The 18,503-nt window shown below is 48.9% G+C and overlaps 2 protein-coding genes across 2 annotated transcripts in view; one reads left to right on the plus strand and one right to left on the minus strand.

Annotated features, from left to right (window-relative positions):
* The window catches only part of PARP3 (poly(ADP-ribose) polymerase family member 3), a 112,426-nt gene that overhangs the window by 17,386 nt on the left and 76,537 nt on the right, over positions 1 to 18,503 (minus strand). The gene's annotated exons all lie outside the window — the stretch shown is intronic.
* RBM5 (RNA binding motif protein 5) lies at positions 1,960 to 17,175 on the plus strand. The gene is made up of 24 exons (XM_080384455.1): positions 1,960 to 2,120; positions 2,263 to 2,710; positions 3,081 to 3,236; positions 4,976 to 5,045; positions 5,531 to 5,604; positions 7,939 to 8,022; positions 8,712 to 8,772; positions 8,933 to 8,998; positions 9,148 to 9,308; positions 10,352 to 10,449; positions 10,906 to 10,993; positions 11,207 to 11,284; positions 11,373 to 11,445; positions 11,974 to 12,059; positions 12,403 to 12,481; positions 12,748 to 12,839; positions 13,378 to 13,542; positions 13,996 to 14,142; positions 14,223 to 14,294; positions 14,721 to 14,900; positions 15,106 to 15,180; positions 15,663 to 15,760; positions 15,839 to 15,968; positions 16,521 to 17,175. Exons 1-24 carry the CDS (start codon positions 2,104 to 2,106, stop codon positions 16,644 to 16,646), a joined length of 2,724 nt encoding a protein of 907 aa, XP_080240581.1. The 5' UTR covers positions 1,960 to 2,103; the 3' UTR covers positions 16,647 to 17,175.

The following is an 18,503-nucleotide window of genomic DNA, read 5'->3' on the forward strand; positions in this document are numbered from 1 at the left end:
GGGGAAGGGCCACCAGCCCCCGTGCCTGGCCAGGCGGCCAGGGGAAGGGCCACCAGCCCCCGTGCCTGTCACTGCCTCCGGCACCTTCCCTCAGGGCGCTGCCTGGGCTCTGGGCACCGCACCTGGGCCTCGGCCCGACGGGATCTTATCAACGGGACAAGGGGCAACGGGCACAAAAGGCCACACAGGGAGCTCCTTCCCTTCCGAGCAGGAGGAGATGGGCTGTGCTGTGGGGGTGTCACGGCCTGGGGTGGGCTGCCCCGGGGCTGGGCAGTCTCTGGAGGCTCTCAAACCCCGCCTGGCCGTGACCCTGAGCGGCCGGCTCCTGGGGGAGCTGCTTTCGCAGGGCCTTGGGCTGGATGGTCTCCAGAGGTCCCTGCCAGCCCTGACCCGTCTGATTCTGCCGCTCTGTGCGGAGGCGCGGGGCCGGCCCGCGGCGCTGAGGGGCGGTGGGGCCGCAGGGGCAGCGGGGTCGGGAAGGCGGTGGCGTGGGCTCTGAGGGGCCGGTGTGCGGGACAGCCGGGAGCGGGCAGCCCGGCGGGCAGCGGGAGCGCCCTTCGGCCGGCCTCTGTGCCGCCACAGGCTCACCGCCCCGGCCATAGGTGGCCAAAACTGTTGCCGTGCATGCCCGGGGCATCGTGGAGGGGCTGCTGGCTGCCCGCAGGTGGTCTCCCCTTTGGAGGCTGGTCAAAGGCTTGGGCTTTGTTTGTTGGGCTTTGTTGATGGCTCCACAGAGGGCTTGGTTTTGCAGTGTGCCCCCTTACTGCTGCTCTGGTGACGTGCTGGGCAGCAGTGGCTGCAGGGCAGGTGGGGACAAGTGGCATGGGCAGGAGGCAGAGCTGCCCATCCTGCTGGGGACATGGAGGGGGCTGTGCTGCTGGAGCCAGAGCATTGGCGGCTTGGTAGCCCCTGGGCTTGGCCACGTCAGCCCCAGGCAGTGCAGGTGAGGGTACAGTCCTGTGTCCTTCCTCAGGGGCAGAAGAAGTTATTTAGTTTTCCTGAGGCAGGTACTCCCCCAGAGGGATGGCAGCCCACAGAGGAGCCTGCACTGGGGTGGGCAAGATGAGTAAGAAGTTAGGAGTGGCAGGAGGAGGCCAGAGGCTCTCACCCTGCATGCCGCATCACCAAAGGGATGGAGAGGGACTGAATGAAGGTGATGAGAACACGGGGAGTGGGGACCACAAGGAGGAAGAGGAAGTGGTGTTGAGCCTGGGGAAGGGAATGTGTTTCCCTGAAGACTCCCTTTTCTTTACATCTTTGCTTGTCCATGCCTTGATTCATAGGGAAAAGGTCCCTTCTATGGACCCACCACCCACTCCAGAGTTCACCACTTCTGTAGTCAGTGGCTCAGTGTCCACGTGCAAAACAGTGATGTTTGGGGTCCCTCAGGGGTCCATACAGGGACTAGTACTATTTAATATCCTGACAGGCTGGAGGAGCTGGGATTGTTCAGCCTGGAGAAGGCTCCAGGGAGACCTTATTCCATCCTTTCTATGTCTAACGGGGGCTTATAAGAAAGATGGAGACTTTCACCAGGGCCTGCAGTGACAGGTCAAGGGGCAATGATTTTAAACTGAAAGCAGGCAGGTTTAGGTCAGACATAAAGAACAAACGCCTTGTGATGAGGGTGGTGAGACACCGGCACAGGTTGCCCAGAGTATGTGTGGATGACCCATTCCTGGCAGTGTCCCAGCTGGATGGGGCCTGGAGCAACCTGGACGAGTGGAAGGTGTCCCTGCCCGTGGCAGGGGGTCGGGCTGTATGATCTTTGATGTCCCGTTCCAGCCCGACGCCCCTGTGGCCGCAGGACGCCGGGGAGACGGGGAGGGAGGGAAGGAGGCAGACCACAGCCCACCGGCCCGCCCCCGGCCCCGGCCCGGCCCGCACTACAGCTCCCGGCGTGCCACTGGATGGCGGCGGCCGCCGCGCCTGCGCGCCGCTTGGAAACTTCCAGGCGGCGGCCGCTGTGCCTTCTGGGTAGAAGACGGGCAGTCACCTCGGCGCCATTTTGTGGCGAGGGAGTGAGGGGTTGCGCGGGTGTGTTCGTCGCCCCGTGGTGGCGGTTAGCGCTTCGCTGCGTGCTTTTGGATCGTAGACGGCGTCATGGGCTCGGACAAGCGGTGAGCTTGGGTGGGAGGGCGAAGACAGAGGGGAGGAAGGGATGGAGGGGGGGGGGGGGGCGGGCGGCCCCGTGGGGTGGGCGATGGTGGGAGTTCGTTGCAGGTTCTTCTCGTTCTGAGTTCGGCCCGGTGTGCCCCGCAGCGTGAGCAGGACAGAGCGGAGCGGCCGTTACGGTTCCATCGTGGAGAGGGAGGACCGTGATGAGCGGGAATCCCGGAGCCGGCGTAGGGACTCTGATTATAAGAGGTCCAGTGAGGAGCGCCGCGGTGACCGGTACGATGACTACCGCGACTACGATAGCCGGGACTACGACAGCCGAGACTATGACAGCCGCGATAGCCGAGACTGCCGGGACTACGACAGCCGAGACTACGACAGTCGCGACAGCCGGGTCTGCCGAGACTACGACAGTCGCGACAGCCGTGATTGTCGAGACTACGACAGCCGTGATTGCCGTGACTACGATAGCCGTGACAGCCGAGACTACGATTGCCGGGACTACGATAGCCGGGATTGCCGAGACTACGACAGTCGCGACAGCCGAGACTATGATAGAGACTACGACAGCCGCGATTACGATAGCCCTGAGGTGAGTGGGGCGGGCAAGCCGGGCCCGGAGCATTGCGCACTGCAGCATGGAGCAGCTCCGGCCGCCGTGGGGGGAGGGAAGGGGCCGGGGCAGGCGGTGGTGGGCTCGCCCCAGCCTCAGGTCCCGTTACGAGCCCTCCTGGGGCCCGGCAGCCTGGTCCCCAGTGCCAGCGTTGGCATCCCCGGGGTTTGCTAATGGCGAAGTTGGGGGGGGGGGGGGTTTGACCTTGGTGTTCTGCCTGAGGCCATCAGGACCAAACCTGAGAAAGGTGGTCGTATGTGGTCTTGTCTTGTCGTGCTTTGTTTTTACGGCGTTGCGGGGGCACGCTGCTAGAAATTGCGCTGGTTAATTCTGGGCACTGGCTTCTCAGAGGGAGCGGGAGCGTAGGAACAGTGACAAATCTGAAGATGGATACCATTCCGATGGCGACTATGGAGAGCACGACTACAGGAATGACATTAACGATGAGAAAGAAAGCAAAACCATCATGTTACGTGGCCTTCCTATCACGGTTACAGAGAACGATGTAAGTAGCCAGAAAGGGGCTTTGCTTTTCTTGCACCTTGGGAAGTCTGCAGCTTTGTGTCAGCAGGTCTGTGTGTTAGTCACTGCTGCCATTTTGTTGAAAGCTGTATCATGGTGGCTCGCTTTCCAACGTGTTGGTTGCACTGCCATTTTGAATCCTAAAAGGTTTTAAACTGTCGCTGTTAAGTAACAGAGGTCAGTTGAATGTTAACCAGTTTCTTTCAAACAGAATAATTTGCAAATAGTCTTCTTTTTTTGTGCATGTTTGGATGCTTTTGTTAAGACAGGATTTTAAACTACCTGTGCTTTTCTGCTTTTTGGTATAGGAGGAAAGACGCATGTTTTGTTGTTTGGTTGGGTTTTTTTTTCCTTCTCCTCCCTGCCCCAGGAGAGAGGCAGAGAGGAGGTACTTACTTGAATTTTTCTGGGTCTTTATTGAGGCCAGAAGTTCTTACTGGTGGGGTTACACACAGCCACCAAGCTCCTCAGCTGAGTATGGCCCTGCACAAAGCTGCTTTGTGTGGGTACAGCTGTGGAAGTCATAAAATGGCTGCTGTGGAGCTGACGGAGCAAGTACAGATGAGCTTGATATGTGGTTATCTAACATTTTTTAATGGAAAGATACTAAATGTAATTGGCTTAGAGCTTTCTTTTTTAATTTTTTTTTTCTTCCTTGCTAGATTATTTTGATTACCAAGATACAGGCCCACAGCTGTTACTTGAGGGGTAGTGGGAACCCTGTAAAAGCAGAACTATTCCAGTTTGTTTTCAGGCAGACTCCACCTTTGCCTCAAAGATCTTAGTGCATTTTTTTGCTAACATGAAGAATCCCTGTGCACCATTTCTGTAACAGAATTACATTTTTTTGTCTTTTCCTGATTATTTACTACCCTCCTAATACTGAGTGGGTTTCTTTTTAAGTCATCATGTGCTGGTCTGCTATTTTTGTAAGTGGTCACTAGTGTAAGCTCATGCATCCAAATGAGGCAACTCAGTCAGACATTACACAGAACATTTCAGAACAGTTTGTCTCTGAGGTGTTAAGTGTTGTAGCTCTATAGTTTTGCAAAGAACTGTAGCATAATTTAGGGGAAGTTTAATTCTGAACTCAACTTTAGACTGTAGATGATGCCTCTTGGAACTACTAGTTGTTTTTTTAACATTACCTTAAGACTTCTGATTATGTACATATTTTTCAGCTTTTTTCCACTTTTTCATGAAAAAAAAGCTACTTGCACTGAAGGTGTCAGTTCCAGTCAGCATGTAAATGGGCAGCTTTACATCAGATTCCCTTTAGAAGTGGAACTGTTAGAGGATGAGAACTGTAGTGTGAGCCTTAATGTATGTATCACGGAGCCTTGCAATACAGTGCTGGGAGCCAGGGGCCTTTAGGTAGCAGGGAGAGGGATGCTGACAGTGTCCTGTATAAAAACTATGGAGCAAGCACAGGTTTGTTTTTTTTTTGTCTTGTTGTGCCATAGGGATTCAGATTCTGGATGATTCTGTGGCCAGGTGAAGGCAACATTTGGTTTAGTGTAGCAAAGAACTGTGTGGATTCTCTGGTGCTCATCAGTCTCTTGTTAAGTTCTCCATAAAGGTTTTCTTTTTCTCTGAGATAGTTTGACAACGTTATGATTCTATGTGCCTCTTGCATGTACTGTAAGGTAGGTTGCTTCTGTGACTGTCCTAGCTGTCTGCCAGGATGTGAAAATTTAACTGTCTGATTAAAATCTCACACAGATTCGCGAGCTTATTGAGTCCTTTGAAGGTCCTCAGCCTGCAGACGTGAGGCTGATGAAAAGAAAGACAGGTGAGAGCTCTTAATCCAGTTTTTGACATCAACTTCCTCTTCCCTAGCCCAAAAGAGTATCCAGAATTGCCCCCAAACTGCAAGCACATGCAATAAAAATAAAAAAAAAATAAAAGGTTTGCCATGGCTAAGGAATGTGGCTTTTTGGAAGACTCTTAGATAGCTGGTCAACATGTAAAAAGAAGTCTGTCTGCAGGGGTTTTTGTTAACAGGTATTGGTAAGTAATGATAGTATAAACACATTTAATAGTATGTAGTCTGTTGCATGGTTACCTTTAAACATGGATTCAAATCGAGTGAAATGTAGCCAGTTAAGGGAGCTTGGTTCCTTGCCATGGCAAAATAACAAGCAGATCCCAGCAGTTGGCGTCGCATTTGTAAAGCTGCTTTGTCATGAAGTAATGAAGCAGTTGGAGAGAGATTCACCTGTTTTAAAGGAACTGACTAACACAAGTATCCCGTCTATATCTGAATGCTGTCTCTAGGTGTAAGCCGTGGTTTCGCCTTCGTGGAGTTTTATCACTTTCAAGATGCTACCAGCTGGATGGAAGCCAATCAGGTTGCTTCACTCACCAAGTCTAGATATTCCTGAAAATGGAACAAGTCTGTACAGTTTAAAAAAAAAAAAAAAAAAAAGGAAAAAATAAAGGTGGAAGGAGTGGTTTGTTCCATAACAATGATTTAAAAGAATAAAGGCTTTGTATATATTAAAATTTGTAACAGCAGGACAAAATACTGGGTAAAATTAGAAGAGAAAATTGGCTGTTTTGAGCACTCCCTGGTAAAATGTGCTATGGTTTTAATGGCTTGGTTTCAATTTAATTGGCTCATGAAGCTTTAGCAAGTAGTCTTTAGAAAATCTGAACTTATTTCCTCCTGATATTTCTTCTCTGTTGCCAGAGAAAGCACCAGGTCTGTGCATTACGTTGATATTAACCCTGAAAGAGAAGTGTCAGATCATGGCAATAGTGCATTCTTCCAGTTAAAGAGGAAGAACTGGCTCTTCTAGAGGAAAAGCATGTTTATTCCAACTATATTTTATAGACAGTGAATTCTTTCATACGTTATGCTGTGTATTTTGGCTTTTTTGAAGTATGACTTAATGCAGGGCCAAAATGCAATGAGAGTCCTCTAGTTTCTGGGATTTCCCTGTTGCACTGCAGTTTGACTTGCTTTTGCTCCTTTTTGAATATTCATAGTCTGTTTCACAATAGAACTTAAAAACTCTCAAAGTGAGCAAAGTATATCAAATCTTTGTTTGTTTTTACAATTGAATATTTGATGTGAAGGTCCCTGGGCAGTATGAGGAATGGTATCTGCTCTGTTGGCGTTATGCATAAAGAAGTAATGGGATTCACAGGCAGTTAGTTCCAGCAGATGGAAGTTGTGTGCCTTATGCTGGAATAGGGTTTCATGTGTCCTGTACGGTGGGTGATTTCCCCAGCCAGAGAGCAGTATTCAAATACTGTTTTCCTGACATGCTGCTCAGTAGGGTTGATGAATGCAGTGGAAAGATTTAGATCAAAAAATTAACGCTGAGCATATTTTCAGAAACGAGATAATTTTAATATATACAAAGCTGTACTGATGCATAATTTATTGAAACATACTCAAATTCACTCCAGTAACCAGCCACCCTAGTAGTAGGGAAAACGTAGACTGTCCCCAGCAGCCCAGTTGCTGACTGTTAGATGAAAGAATGATGTATTGCAACTATGCCAGCAGCTTTGTTTCTATGTGTGCATATTCAATGAGTGCTGGGCCCTCCAACCCTCCCTCCTGCCGGTAGGAGAAATGGCTTTGCCCTATTTAGTTGTGCAGAATGTGAGAGCCTTATTCATGCTACATGCTAGATCTATGTCAGACCCTGTTATCAAGGAAAGCCACCGGTCCTGACACTTCTGTGGTACCTCTGCAGTAAGCCAATCTGCTATAAAAATAGTTTGTTAAAATGTCTGGGGTTTGGCCTCTTAATACGCGCTTCCTCAGATGTACTTCCTCAGACAGACTTCACCTGTTTGACTAAACTATGTTGATGGCCATATTGCGAAAGGGCATTCTGCATAGCCACACCTGGCAAAGTGTGAGGCTGAGAATCAAGGCTTCTTAACTAGATGTAAATTCCTAACTCCTCTAAAGTCGGAGTGAGAGGACATGCTGAAAGCATTATGAACTTTTCCTACCCTTGGAGAAGCTTCACTTGCGGTCTAGTTACTCATTTTGGAGAGCTCCTGCCTGAATGAAGAACACAAACCTCTTGTGCAGGCTTCCCATTGAACTGATGCATTAGTCAAAGGAAACCACTCTGAGTTACATTTCAGTTGATGGCACTTGTAATCCGGTCTCCAAGAAGTCTAAGCAGGGTCCCTTTGGGAGGAATTACTGTATTTTCAAAGGGACACTTGTGAAGAAAGTGCTTGGAAAAGTAATCCAAATGTGGTTTTTAAAAGGTCTGGGGTATTTGGAGTAGGGGAAGAAGTGAAGCCATTACCTGAGGATGTTTAAAATGTTGCTCAGTACTATACCAGAAGTGAATAGAAATGTGGGGGCAAAGAGACTCCTAAAAACGTGTTAATCCTGAATGCAGCAGGTTAGGACTTTGTCTCCTTCGAGACACTTTCTGGTTCCATGTCAGCGTTTAGTGTTTGGCAGCTTTTTCAACACTCCCTGATTCCGTTTATCTTTGCTCCACATCCCATTCTCTTGCTGCCCTCGTCCTCCTCTCTGCAGGATTGGATGGGCAGGGTGTAGGTGGCGGTGGTTGTCCTCCACATCCTCCCCATATGTTGTCCATTTAATTCAGGAGCACTGATTCCTCCGAAGGGTGCTCTGCCATGGGAAAATGAACATGTGTGCCTCGATACAGGAATAATTGAAACCACTTTTTTTGCAGAAAAAGCTGGTGATCCAAGGGAAGCAGATCGCGATGCACTACAGCAACCCCAGGCCTAAATTTGAGGACTGGCTTTGCAACAAGGTATCACATGTGTTTCTATGGGCAGGAGTCCTCTGTGCTTTTCAGTGGCTCTGGCTTGAACAAAGTGATACGTGATCCAAACCTGCTTGTGCTCCTGGTCTGTGTGATAAGCATAGGAATAGTAATGCAGGAATGAAAATGTTTCTTAGCTCGGGTGGCAACATAGATGGAGTCACTGAGGTGTTGCTGCAGAACACAGATTGGGTGGTGAGGTGTGCTAGAGTAAGAAGTTGCGAGGTGATGGCTGATTTACTGTTGAATTGCTGCTGGTCTGCTATAGACTGCTGTGTGCTCCTTGTTTGACACAGCAAGTGGAGGTGATTTAGTCAGATGAGGACTAGGCTGTTTGTCAGGCTTTAGCTACATTTCTTGCCCATAAGGGTAACCTGTTTTCCACCCTGTGTTTGATTTTAACATGCTTTTTAAGTAGTTCCTATGCCTGGGATTGTAAATTGAAGACCTCACAGTTAAAATAAGAGTTCAGGAGGACTAAGGGAGAGATAGTTGGAATATTCTGAAAAGGAGCAGTGATATGGGCAAGGGTGGCTTTTGCTGTTCTTGATTGTTCTGGTGGGTTTAGCTTTGTTATGTTACTTTGTGTGAAAGTCTAGTTTTTGTTGCTATACAGCAAATGCAACCATTTTAACAAATCACTCGAGTTCTTACTAGACTTCTCTTATTCCTCATAGTGCTGCCTTTACAACTTCAGAAGGAGGCTAAAATGCTTCCGCTGTGGAGCGGACAAATTTGGTATGTTACACTGATCTCTTGGCTGTGTTTGATTTTGTGGAAAACTTTCTCTCCTGTGTAGGAAACAAAGTTCACTGTAGGTCCTAGGCTGGCTTGTGAAATGCTCGGTTTGAGAGAATGAGCCGTATTGTGACTAAAACATTTTCTTCTTCTTACGAAGATTCAGAACAGGAGGTGCCACCTGGAGCATCAGAAGCCGTTCAGTCTGTGGATTATTACTGTGATAGTAAGTAATCTTTGATTTATTTTATAATTTTATACATGAACGCAGGGACTGAAATCCTTCCTGTACCTCAGACTACCTGCTGAAGAACCTGAACTACGCCAGAAAGCGGTTACATGCACAGCTAATATCATACTCTCTTTTCTCCTCAGCCATCATTCTCCGAAACATTGCTCCTCACACAGTAGTGGAATCCATCATGACTGCCTTGTCTCCATACGCATCTCTGGCAGTCAATAACATTCGTCTAATCAAAGACAAGCAGACGCAGCAAAATAGAGGCTTTGCGTTTGTGCAGCTGTCTTCTGCCATGGTGAGGGCCTTACTGATGTGTTGGGAGAGAAACAGCTTGTTAACTGTGCTTCTCTAGCTGAAGCATTTAGAGCTTTTGAGCTGTCTGACTGCTCTGGTTCACCAAAGGTTAATTGAAACTCGGTGTGTCAGAGCTTTTCATCTTTAGCTGCAGTTGGGAAAGAAGGTGGTGGGGATGTTGTGAGCATGTAGGAAAGCTGTTTTCGTAGCAGAGAGCTATTCTGGATTAAAGGCTGGTTTCATGCTTGGATCACAAAAATAAGGTCTGGGATAGTATTTTGTTAACTGAAATTAAGGTCTGGAGCATATAATACGGGACAGAGTGCACAGAATTGGCCTTCCACCTTGAGAAGGAAGGGGAGGAGGGGGATATTGCTGCTCTCTGCAGCATCCAAAGGGAGGGTCTAGGGACAGCAGAGACACATTTTTCTTGAGGGTATGCAGGGATAGGACAGTAGGAAATAGCATAAAGTTGAAACATGGAAAGTTGCAGTGAGGTACAAGGAAAACCTCTTTAACTGTGAAGGAGGACAGATACTGGCATAGGGTCCCTGAAGGATGGTAAAATCTTTGTCCTGGAGGTCCTTAAAAGATCTGTAGATACAGCACTTAGGGACATGGTTTAGTGGTGGACTTGGCAGTGCTAGCTTTACAGTTGGACTTGATCTTAAAGGTCTTTTCCAACCTAAATGATTCTACGTACCAAACTCAAGTCAGCAGCATGATCTGTTTGGGCCTGCTGTAGGTAGAGTGGAACAGTTGTTGCTGCCTGAAAACAGGTGCCTGATCTCGATACCTGCTTGGCCTCCCTTTTGGAGTAATTTGGGGCAAACATCTTCAGTGACCTGGGGAGGGAAGCATGCACTGTTGGCATGTGGGCTGTGATCGGTCCCATTGTGCTCTTCTACATGTGTATAATATGAGAAGATGGAGGTGTTCTTACAGCACTACCTGCTTTCAGCGGCTGTATGTGAAAAGGTGAAGCTTTGGAAACTTGTGAATCTGCAGTAACCTGCCTATAATAATGAGTGTTTCTTCTTGTAGGATGCTTCTCAACTGCTGCAGATTTTACAAAGTCTTCAGCCACCATTAAAAATTGATGGCAAAACAATTGGTGTTGACTTTGCAAAGAGTGCCAGAAAGTGAGTTGCAGTAACAGTTTATTTTTTACACCCCCCCTACCCCTGCCGTTTATATTGGAGATGTGTTGTCACCCAGGCTTTTTAAGATTACTGTCACTCTGAAGTTTTGCTTATGTGTCTTGCGTTGCATACATCCAGCTTTTTACTGTGTGTGGGGAGAGTGAAAGCAGTGTTTCCTACCACCCCTATTTCCAGTCCTCTGAAGATAACATCATAACTACTTGTGTACATAGCATGCTTGTTTCCTTGGAGACTTAGTGACTTGTTATTGACTGTACAACAATGAACCTCAAGTTCCTTTACTTGCCAAGCAGTGCTTTGGCTCATTCATTATAATCAAAATGTTTTGTAACTGCCAAGAAATCCACGTGTAAGGGCAGACTCTGCCCCCTTGCATAAGGAGACACTTCAGCAAAAAGCAGTATTTACTCAGATGCATGATTTTTGTGGTTACAGAGACTTGCTTCTCCCAGACGGTAACAGAGTCAGCGCTTTCTCTGTGGCAAGTACAGCCATTGCTGCAGCTCAGTGGTCATCCACTCAGGTACGATTTGGAGTTTGGCGCTCATAGTTGTGTTTTCCTGAAAAAGAAAATGTAGAGCATACAGTTTCACATTTGGCCACTTGCTTGCTTGAACTGACCAAAGCTGCTTTGACGGATGTGAGCTGACAGTTGGGCTGGAGCCTAAACAGTGTCAGAATCCCTAAATACAGTAACCGTATCTGTTCTAACAAAAATTACCTGCTCGAATTTCAGCCACAGACTGGAGAAGGCAGCACCCTTGACTACAGTTACCTCCAGTCAGGACAGGATGGCTACACACAGTATGCTCAGGTTAGTAGTGGTGGTTATGCTTTAACCAGTAGGTGGTTGTAATTTGGGTATCTGCTCATCTTGCATTGTCATTCTTCTCCATTTGCAGTACTCCCAGGATTACCAGCAGTACTACCAAAATCAAGGAGGAGTATTGGACACAGATGCAGCTACCATATCAGGTAGTACTTCTGACATGTGGGGATGCTCTTGTCTGTAATCATAGTGTTGCAATAGCAGTATTTTACCGTAGCCTTTGTTACTTTTCTGTGTAAAGGGACACTTGGCTCTTCTTGCTCTCAGGATGTGTGAATGAGTATGTGTTGCTAGAGAACCGTAACAGATTGGTTCAAGCGGGTTCTCTAGTCGGTGAGGTGAGAGCGCAGCCTCCACTCCAGCCTATTGACAAAAGCCTTGAGCTCGTGAGAACTGTGTAAGCAGCTCTAGACAAATCTTGAGCACTAGCAGCTCTCGGAGGCCACGAGTCACTGGCTTTGGGAGCAGAATATTTCCTCCTGAAAAGGAAACTGTTCCTTGTCTGGTTAGAAAATACCCACTGTGTATCTGTCTCCTTTTGAACGTTTACTGCCTTGTTTGGCTGCTGGAGCTGGAATTGGGAGCTGAAACTGTAAACAAAGTAATTTTAGCACTAGGATGAAATACTGTTCTACAGATCAGTTGGCTTATCCATTATCGCTCTCTGTTGGCAGGAGCTCCAGTCACTACCACCACAGCTGCAGTCGTGTCCCAGAGTCCTCAGTTATATAATCAACAGACAAACTCACCTGACTCTCCGGTAATTACAGCACTAATTGCTCCTTGCTTTCAACACAGGGTTATGTGGGATATCTGGTTTAGCTGTTGCCTTCTCTCTTTAAAGTGGGTGGTACAGCAAAGCTGCTGAGTGTCCGTGGGTTGCTCACAGTGCTTATGGTCATAAATCATCTGCCAATTCTTTTCTGTGAAAAGTTTCTTGTTTAGTTTGTTGGTTAAAGGTGAGTGCTAAGTGTACTGATGAAGAGGAACTAGCTGTTGTATGTGTGGTGTGGGCTGCTCATGCCTTAGCTCACTGTCCTTGTTTTCTTGCACCTTGGTGACAGACTTTCTAATTGAGGTTCCTGATTTGGGGTTTTTTTCAGACACAATCAGCACCACCTACCACTAGCACTCAGGCACAAACGGCTCCCCCGACTGGCGTAGTCCCTGGAACCAAGTATGGTAAGCATTTGGGCGTTGCTGGTGGGGACAGGTATCTGTCACTGTATAGTAAGAGAGAGACTTGGCTTTGGCTGAGTGCTCTTACCGCCGTATGTCAGTGGTGAAGCTGTCCCTGGAGTGTGTTCTGCATGGGTGATTAAGAGCTCTTTACAGACATGCCTGCCATTGTGGCTGGTAATAAACTCAGAATTTTAACTGAAATACAGAAAGATACCTGTCTGAATTCGACTGGAACGACCATATCCCACACTTTAATTTTTTTACAGCTGTCCCTGACACTTCCACCTACCAATATGATGAATCTTCAGGATATTATTATGATCCTGTAACAGGGCTCTACTATGATCCTAATTCCCAGGTAAACACAAGTTCTTCCCACCTGTCTTAACTGTTGAAGTCCATTAGTTCCCTGTCTCATCATACAAGTGAAATTAACTTTGAGGTGCACAAAATACTGAATGTAACAGATAACTTTCAGCAGTGTGTGTAGGACTGGGACTTCCCTCTGGTATAGCTCTTCCATTTTTCTCTCCTTCCCTTAATTTTCCTCACAGTTTGGCCCACATAGGATTAGCTCTTTTCACAAACACTAACTGAGCTATTTTGCTGCCGGGTGCATGCAAAGTGCACCTAGTTCTGGGCTCTGGTGGGTCATCTCTTGAGAGAGGCAGAAGGCTTTCTGTAGTGCTGTTGGGCAGAAGGCCTGTGTCTGGGGGCAGCCGCTTCAGCCACGTCATGCCTTTTGACTCCTTTGTGGAGTCTGCAGAACTTGTTTGGACTCTACAGAACACCTTCCTATTTGATGTAGTAGTATGAATCAAACAGCCAGCTTTGGTTCTTCCTTGGATGTTTAGCTTGTATGAAGCATTTAACTGTCTTGACTCTTCCTTTGGCAGTATTACTACAATGCCTTAACCCAGCAGTACCTTTACTGGGATGGCGAAAAAGAGACCTACATGCCTGCTGCAGAAGGTGTCACGTACCAACAAACAGCTACCACAACTACCACCAAAGAAGTGAAGGAGAAGAAAGAGAAGCCTAAAAGTAAAACTGCTCAACAGGTAAAAGACAAAATGGGATTGTAACTGGGCTAAAGTCTTCTGTGAAATGGCATAATGGTTCTCCTTTTTCATGATAAAGGAAATCCTAGGTTATTCGGTGGGGTGTGTGCCTGCAATCTGCAAGTATTGTAGAGGGCTGTGGAGAGGTGGAGTTGGCAAGTTTTCAGTGCAGAAATAAGCTCTGCATAGGAGGAATGCATATGGAATCATGCCAGGACCAGTGGGAGTATAACTAAGCCATCACTTCAAGGATTAGATCGATAAGAAGGGTTCATACAGTAAAAGAAGCAAGCTGCGGTATCTTTGAACACTGTATACAGGGAAACAGCTGCACTACATCCAGTGTCCTGTGATTTTAAAAAGAAAAGGTAGTGGGTTGATTTGTTCTGGAAACTGTACGCAAGATTGACAGCTGTGAGGGGAGCTGTCTGAGCAAACCACTCTGCATTTCAGATTGCTAAAGACATGGAGCGCTGGGCAAAGAGTTTGAACAAGCAGAAAGAGAACTTCAAGAATAGCTTCCAGCCACTGAGTACCAGGGAGGAGGAGCGGAAAGAGTCAGCGGCTGCAGATGCAGGCTTTGCCCTCTTTGAGAAGAAGGTGAAAGTGCTGGCAGTAGTATGGAGCGGGGTGTGGTATGGCAGAGAGCTTGGTGCTCATGGCATTGTTGTCTCATCCAGGGAGCTCTGTCTGAGAGACAGCAGATCTTGCCAGAGGTGTTGAAGAATGGGGATGATGAAAATCCACTGAAGGTGAGTGTGAGATACCTGGCAGAGGTATTCCCAAAGGTTACCGGTAAAACATTTTAGAAGTTCTAGGAAATCCTTGCTTTCCACAGCATCATCTGTAAAAAGCTGTGGTGGTTACAGTGGTCTGACACAAGTGCAGTAAGATGAGGCTAGAAGAAATCACAGCTTTTCTCTGCTTAAGAGCTCGGTTGAGGTTTTGAGGTTTCCAAAAGCATGGTACTTAAATTACTGTTTGGTTAGTGGGAAGTAAGTCTGGCTGCCACTGTAGTATATTGTTCTTTTCAGTTGCATTTCATCCTTAGTAATGAGGGGGTGATGCCCCTCCTGTGCAACACCAAACACATCTACAGTCTCCACTTTCCCTTTTTGGGCTCTCCAAACTGTGGTGATGCTGTCGTGTTCCACTTAACACTGTCCTTCCTTTCTTAGCGTGGCCTTGTGGCTGCCTACAGTGGCGATAGTGATAACGATGAGGACTTACTGGAAAGAATGGAGAATGAGGAAGAGAAGCTGACTGACTGGAAGAAGATGGCTTGTCTGCTGTGTAGAAGGCAGTTCCCAAATAAAGATGCTCTGATTCGGCACCAGCAGCTGTCTGACTTGCACAAGGTAGTTGCGTTACGCTGTCGGGAGGGTACTTGGTTGCCATAATTCAGTGTATAAACCAAAGCTATAATACCTGTCACAGTTTGGAAAACTGTTCCTGTTAAATCAAACATACTGCATTGGATTGTTGCTCTCCCAAAAGTCAGCTACTTATGTGAAAGGAGCTGTTGCATGTGTCATGCTGTTAACAGGAATCTCCTTGTTTCAGCAAAACATGGATATCTACAGGAGATCAAAGCTTTCAGAGCAGGAACTTGAAGCCTTGGAGCTGCGTGAGAGAGAGGTCAGTGCTGAGATGAGCGGATGAGTAGCTAATGGAAAACCTGCACAGGTGATATGTTGAGCTCTTTATCCTGACACATGTCACTTGAGATAATCCTTGTAAGCCAACCCCTTCTTGGGTCAAGGTTCAGAGTTGTCCTGTTGCATGGAGAGAAGTGTCCTATATCCCACGACTACTTCTTAGCAGGGAAGGGCCATTTCACCTCCAGCTCAGGGTTGCCAGAGTGGGACCAGAAACCTCTGAGTGGCCAATCGAGGGCTAATCCAGCAGATGTTGGGGCCAGACTCTTCCTACCCTAGTGCAGGTTCCCATGTGCTCCAGGGACTTGCTTGAGGTTCTCTTCTGTGGTGTTGGTCAAGCTGTGTATTAGCAGGCTTGCAGCGGACAGATACCTGTAATAGCAGGCATGTAGCTTACTCATAGCTCAAAGATGAGCAAAAGTGTTTTCAAAAATCAGTACTAAATCTGGTTCCCTCATGCAGATGAAATACAGAGACAGAGCAGCAGAGAGGCGGGAGAAGTACGGCATCCCGGAGCCTCCTGAGCCAAAGCGCAAGAAGGTGTACGATGCTGGCACAGTGTATGTATCTGAATGCTCCTCAGTAATTGCTTTGACGCACGATGAGCAATGTGGTTAACTCCTCTCTTCTTCCTGCAGTAATTACGAGCAGCCCACCAAAGATGGCCTTGACAACAGTAACATCGGCAACAAGATGCTGCAGGCCATGGGCTGGAGGGAAGGCTCAGGCTTGGGAAGAAAATGTCAGGGCATCACAGCACCCATTGAGGTAAGTGGAGATGGATGCTGCTTTGATGAGATTTGGTGCCTGTTTTTAATCCAGAAGCACTTGCTGCTCAAGGGACAAAATGGTTGTCCACAGCAAAGCTGCCTCTGTTGATACTCGCTCCTGCTCCTGTTTGTCCCATCAGATGCTAAAGCTGAGGCAGAGCTGGGACTCGGACAGTCAGGGCTCTGCTTCCGTCTCCCTTCAGAAATCTGCTCCTGGGGTGCTGTGGCAGTGGGCCTGCCCTTGAGCTGCGTACCTCAGGGTGGGCCGCCCTACCTCCCCCCAGCTGCTGGCTTTGGGTCTGGCTGCTTAGGGTTACTCTGTTAGGAACCACATTCTGTGCAGTTCCATTTTGGCTGGGGTTGGAGCGGTGTGGAGCCAGCAAGTGTGGGATGCTGTGTGCGGTCTCATCTCCTGGTATCAGTATTTATAGCTGTGTGGGATCCCCAGGGGAGCTGGAGAAGTTGGCTGGATTGATGACTTTTCCTGTGGTGTTCTGCGTGGTGGTGTGGCCTCACTGCAGAGCTGAAGCATGTGTCTTTTCCCTTGCAGGCCCAAGTACGAATGAGAGGAGCTGGCTTGGGAGCCAAGGGCAGCTCCTACGGTGTCTCCACTGCAGATTCGTACAAAGATGCAGTGCGGAAAGCCATGTTTGCTCGCTTCACGGAGATGGAGTAACGTGCTGTGGCCCGCAAAGCACACACTTGTTAGCCAGAACTGACTGTTAGACTCTGTAGCCTTGGTGGCCTGCCTGTATCCTGGTTATGGTTTAGAGTTGACCATTTCATTCCCTTGGACTTTTTTCCCCTCTCGGCATGTAACACTTCCATGAGCAGATTGTTTGAACTGCCCCAACTTCATGCTGGAGAGCTCCTGGTTAGACCAAAGGGGATGCTGATCTTTATACGGTCCTGTACATAATGTAATGTATTTTGTGTTTGGAGCGTGTTGTCCAGATGCTGTCCCTGCCCTCTGGAGCAGGGGCAGGACCTGTTAAGCTGTGGTTTCACACCATCTCTGCTCTCTTTGTTGTATTGTCTGTCTGGGTTTTGGGTTTTTGGTTGTTTGGTTGGTTTTGGTTTTTTTTTTTTGGAGAATTTACCTGTACATTTTGTATGATACATCTTTGTATAGACTTTTTGAAGACTTTGATTCTAGTTGCCAGTTTGGCTCATTTCCAAAAGAAATACATCCAAAAATGATCCTATTTCTGTTTCTCAGTGGGTGAATGAAGAATAAGTTGCCAATGCTACTGGTCCTTTCTGTGGTTCTGCTTCTTCCTTCATGAGAGACTTCATCCTGGAGTCTCCCTCCTCCACGTAGCGTTCCACTCTCCTGCTTCCTTTCATCCCTGTGTTGTACCTTAAGTGTCTTTGTCACAGCTTCAGCATGAATGCTGGCTGGTGGAGGACCAGCTCTTCTTGTATCCCATCCGGCCATAACTATGGGAGGTGGACAGGACCAGCAGAAACGCCTCTGAAGCTTGCTGCCTGCTCTGGAGCCCCTGGGTATTGCGAGCAGTGCTCCGGTGGGTGGTGGGCTGAAGGGGACAGGTTGCCAACCCCTCAGCGGGGGTCTGAGCCTGGCATGGGGCCTGAGCCTCCCCCGAGGCGTGCCTCCAGCCTCACTGGGCACAGTGCCACAGAGCTGTGGAGGCTGGGTGATGGTGAACCACCTCTTCCCGGAGGTTTCCTCCCTTCAGTTACTGTGTTCACGTTTTTCCCTCTGCCGGCGCTTGTGTCTTGGCTATCGTCACCCTTGCACCCTCTTCCCCTTTGCCTGTGGAGCTTGCCCAGCCTCCCCCCAAGCCAGGAGAAGTCTTTCCCCATGGAGTAACCAGGCCAGCACTGTCCAGGTGGGCATAGGAACTGTTCTGGAGCAGAAGCTCCACCCCCCCTTGCGGTGCAAGGCCCTTCTGTGGCTGCTGTGCGGTGTGGGGTGAACCCCGCTTTGCTGCCAAACCTGCCTGGGCCGCGGGACTCATTTCTGAGGGTTTCCCGGCGGGGGGTGGGCCGAGGTTGGGAAAGCCCCGGTCCGTGCCCCGGGGGCCGCAGCCCGGCTTGCGGGACGGGGCCGGGGGACTGCGGAGGGGGGGGGGGGCGGGTGGCCGCTGCCGTGTCCCTGGGCCGTGCCACCAGGTGGCAGGCGTGGCCCGGCCGTCGCACGCCCTTCACATGCACGTTGCCTCTCTGCAAGGCTTCCTGAGCATCGCTGCGAGCCCGGCCCCAGAAGTGGGTGCAGCAATGGGGTCTAAGGTAGGATGGGTGCAGCCCCCCGCTCGCGGTGAGCAGCTGGAGCCAGGAAAGCTGCTGTGCCAGGCTGGTGGGGAGAGTGGGCGCAGAGCTGGCTCCCAGGGTGCAGCATCGCAGCGGATGCCAGGTGGGCCAGACCACCTGAGTGCCAGCACTCTGCCTCAGTTGCCCCCCGCAGGACGATGGTAGGGGGAGACAGGCCCGGTGCACTGCGCAGGGACTGCTCTGCCTGGCAGCAGTCTCCCGCACCTCCCCGTATGTCCCAGCTGGCGATGCGGCAAAG

This window comes from Falco punctatus (assembly GCF_963210335.1).
Source record: "Falco punctatus genome assembly, chromosome: 4".
Taxonomy (NCBI): domain Eukaryota; kingdom Metazoa; phylum Chordata; class Aves; order Falconiformes; family Falconidae; genus Falco; species Falco punctatus.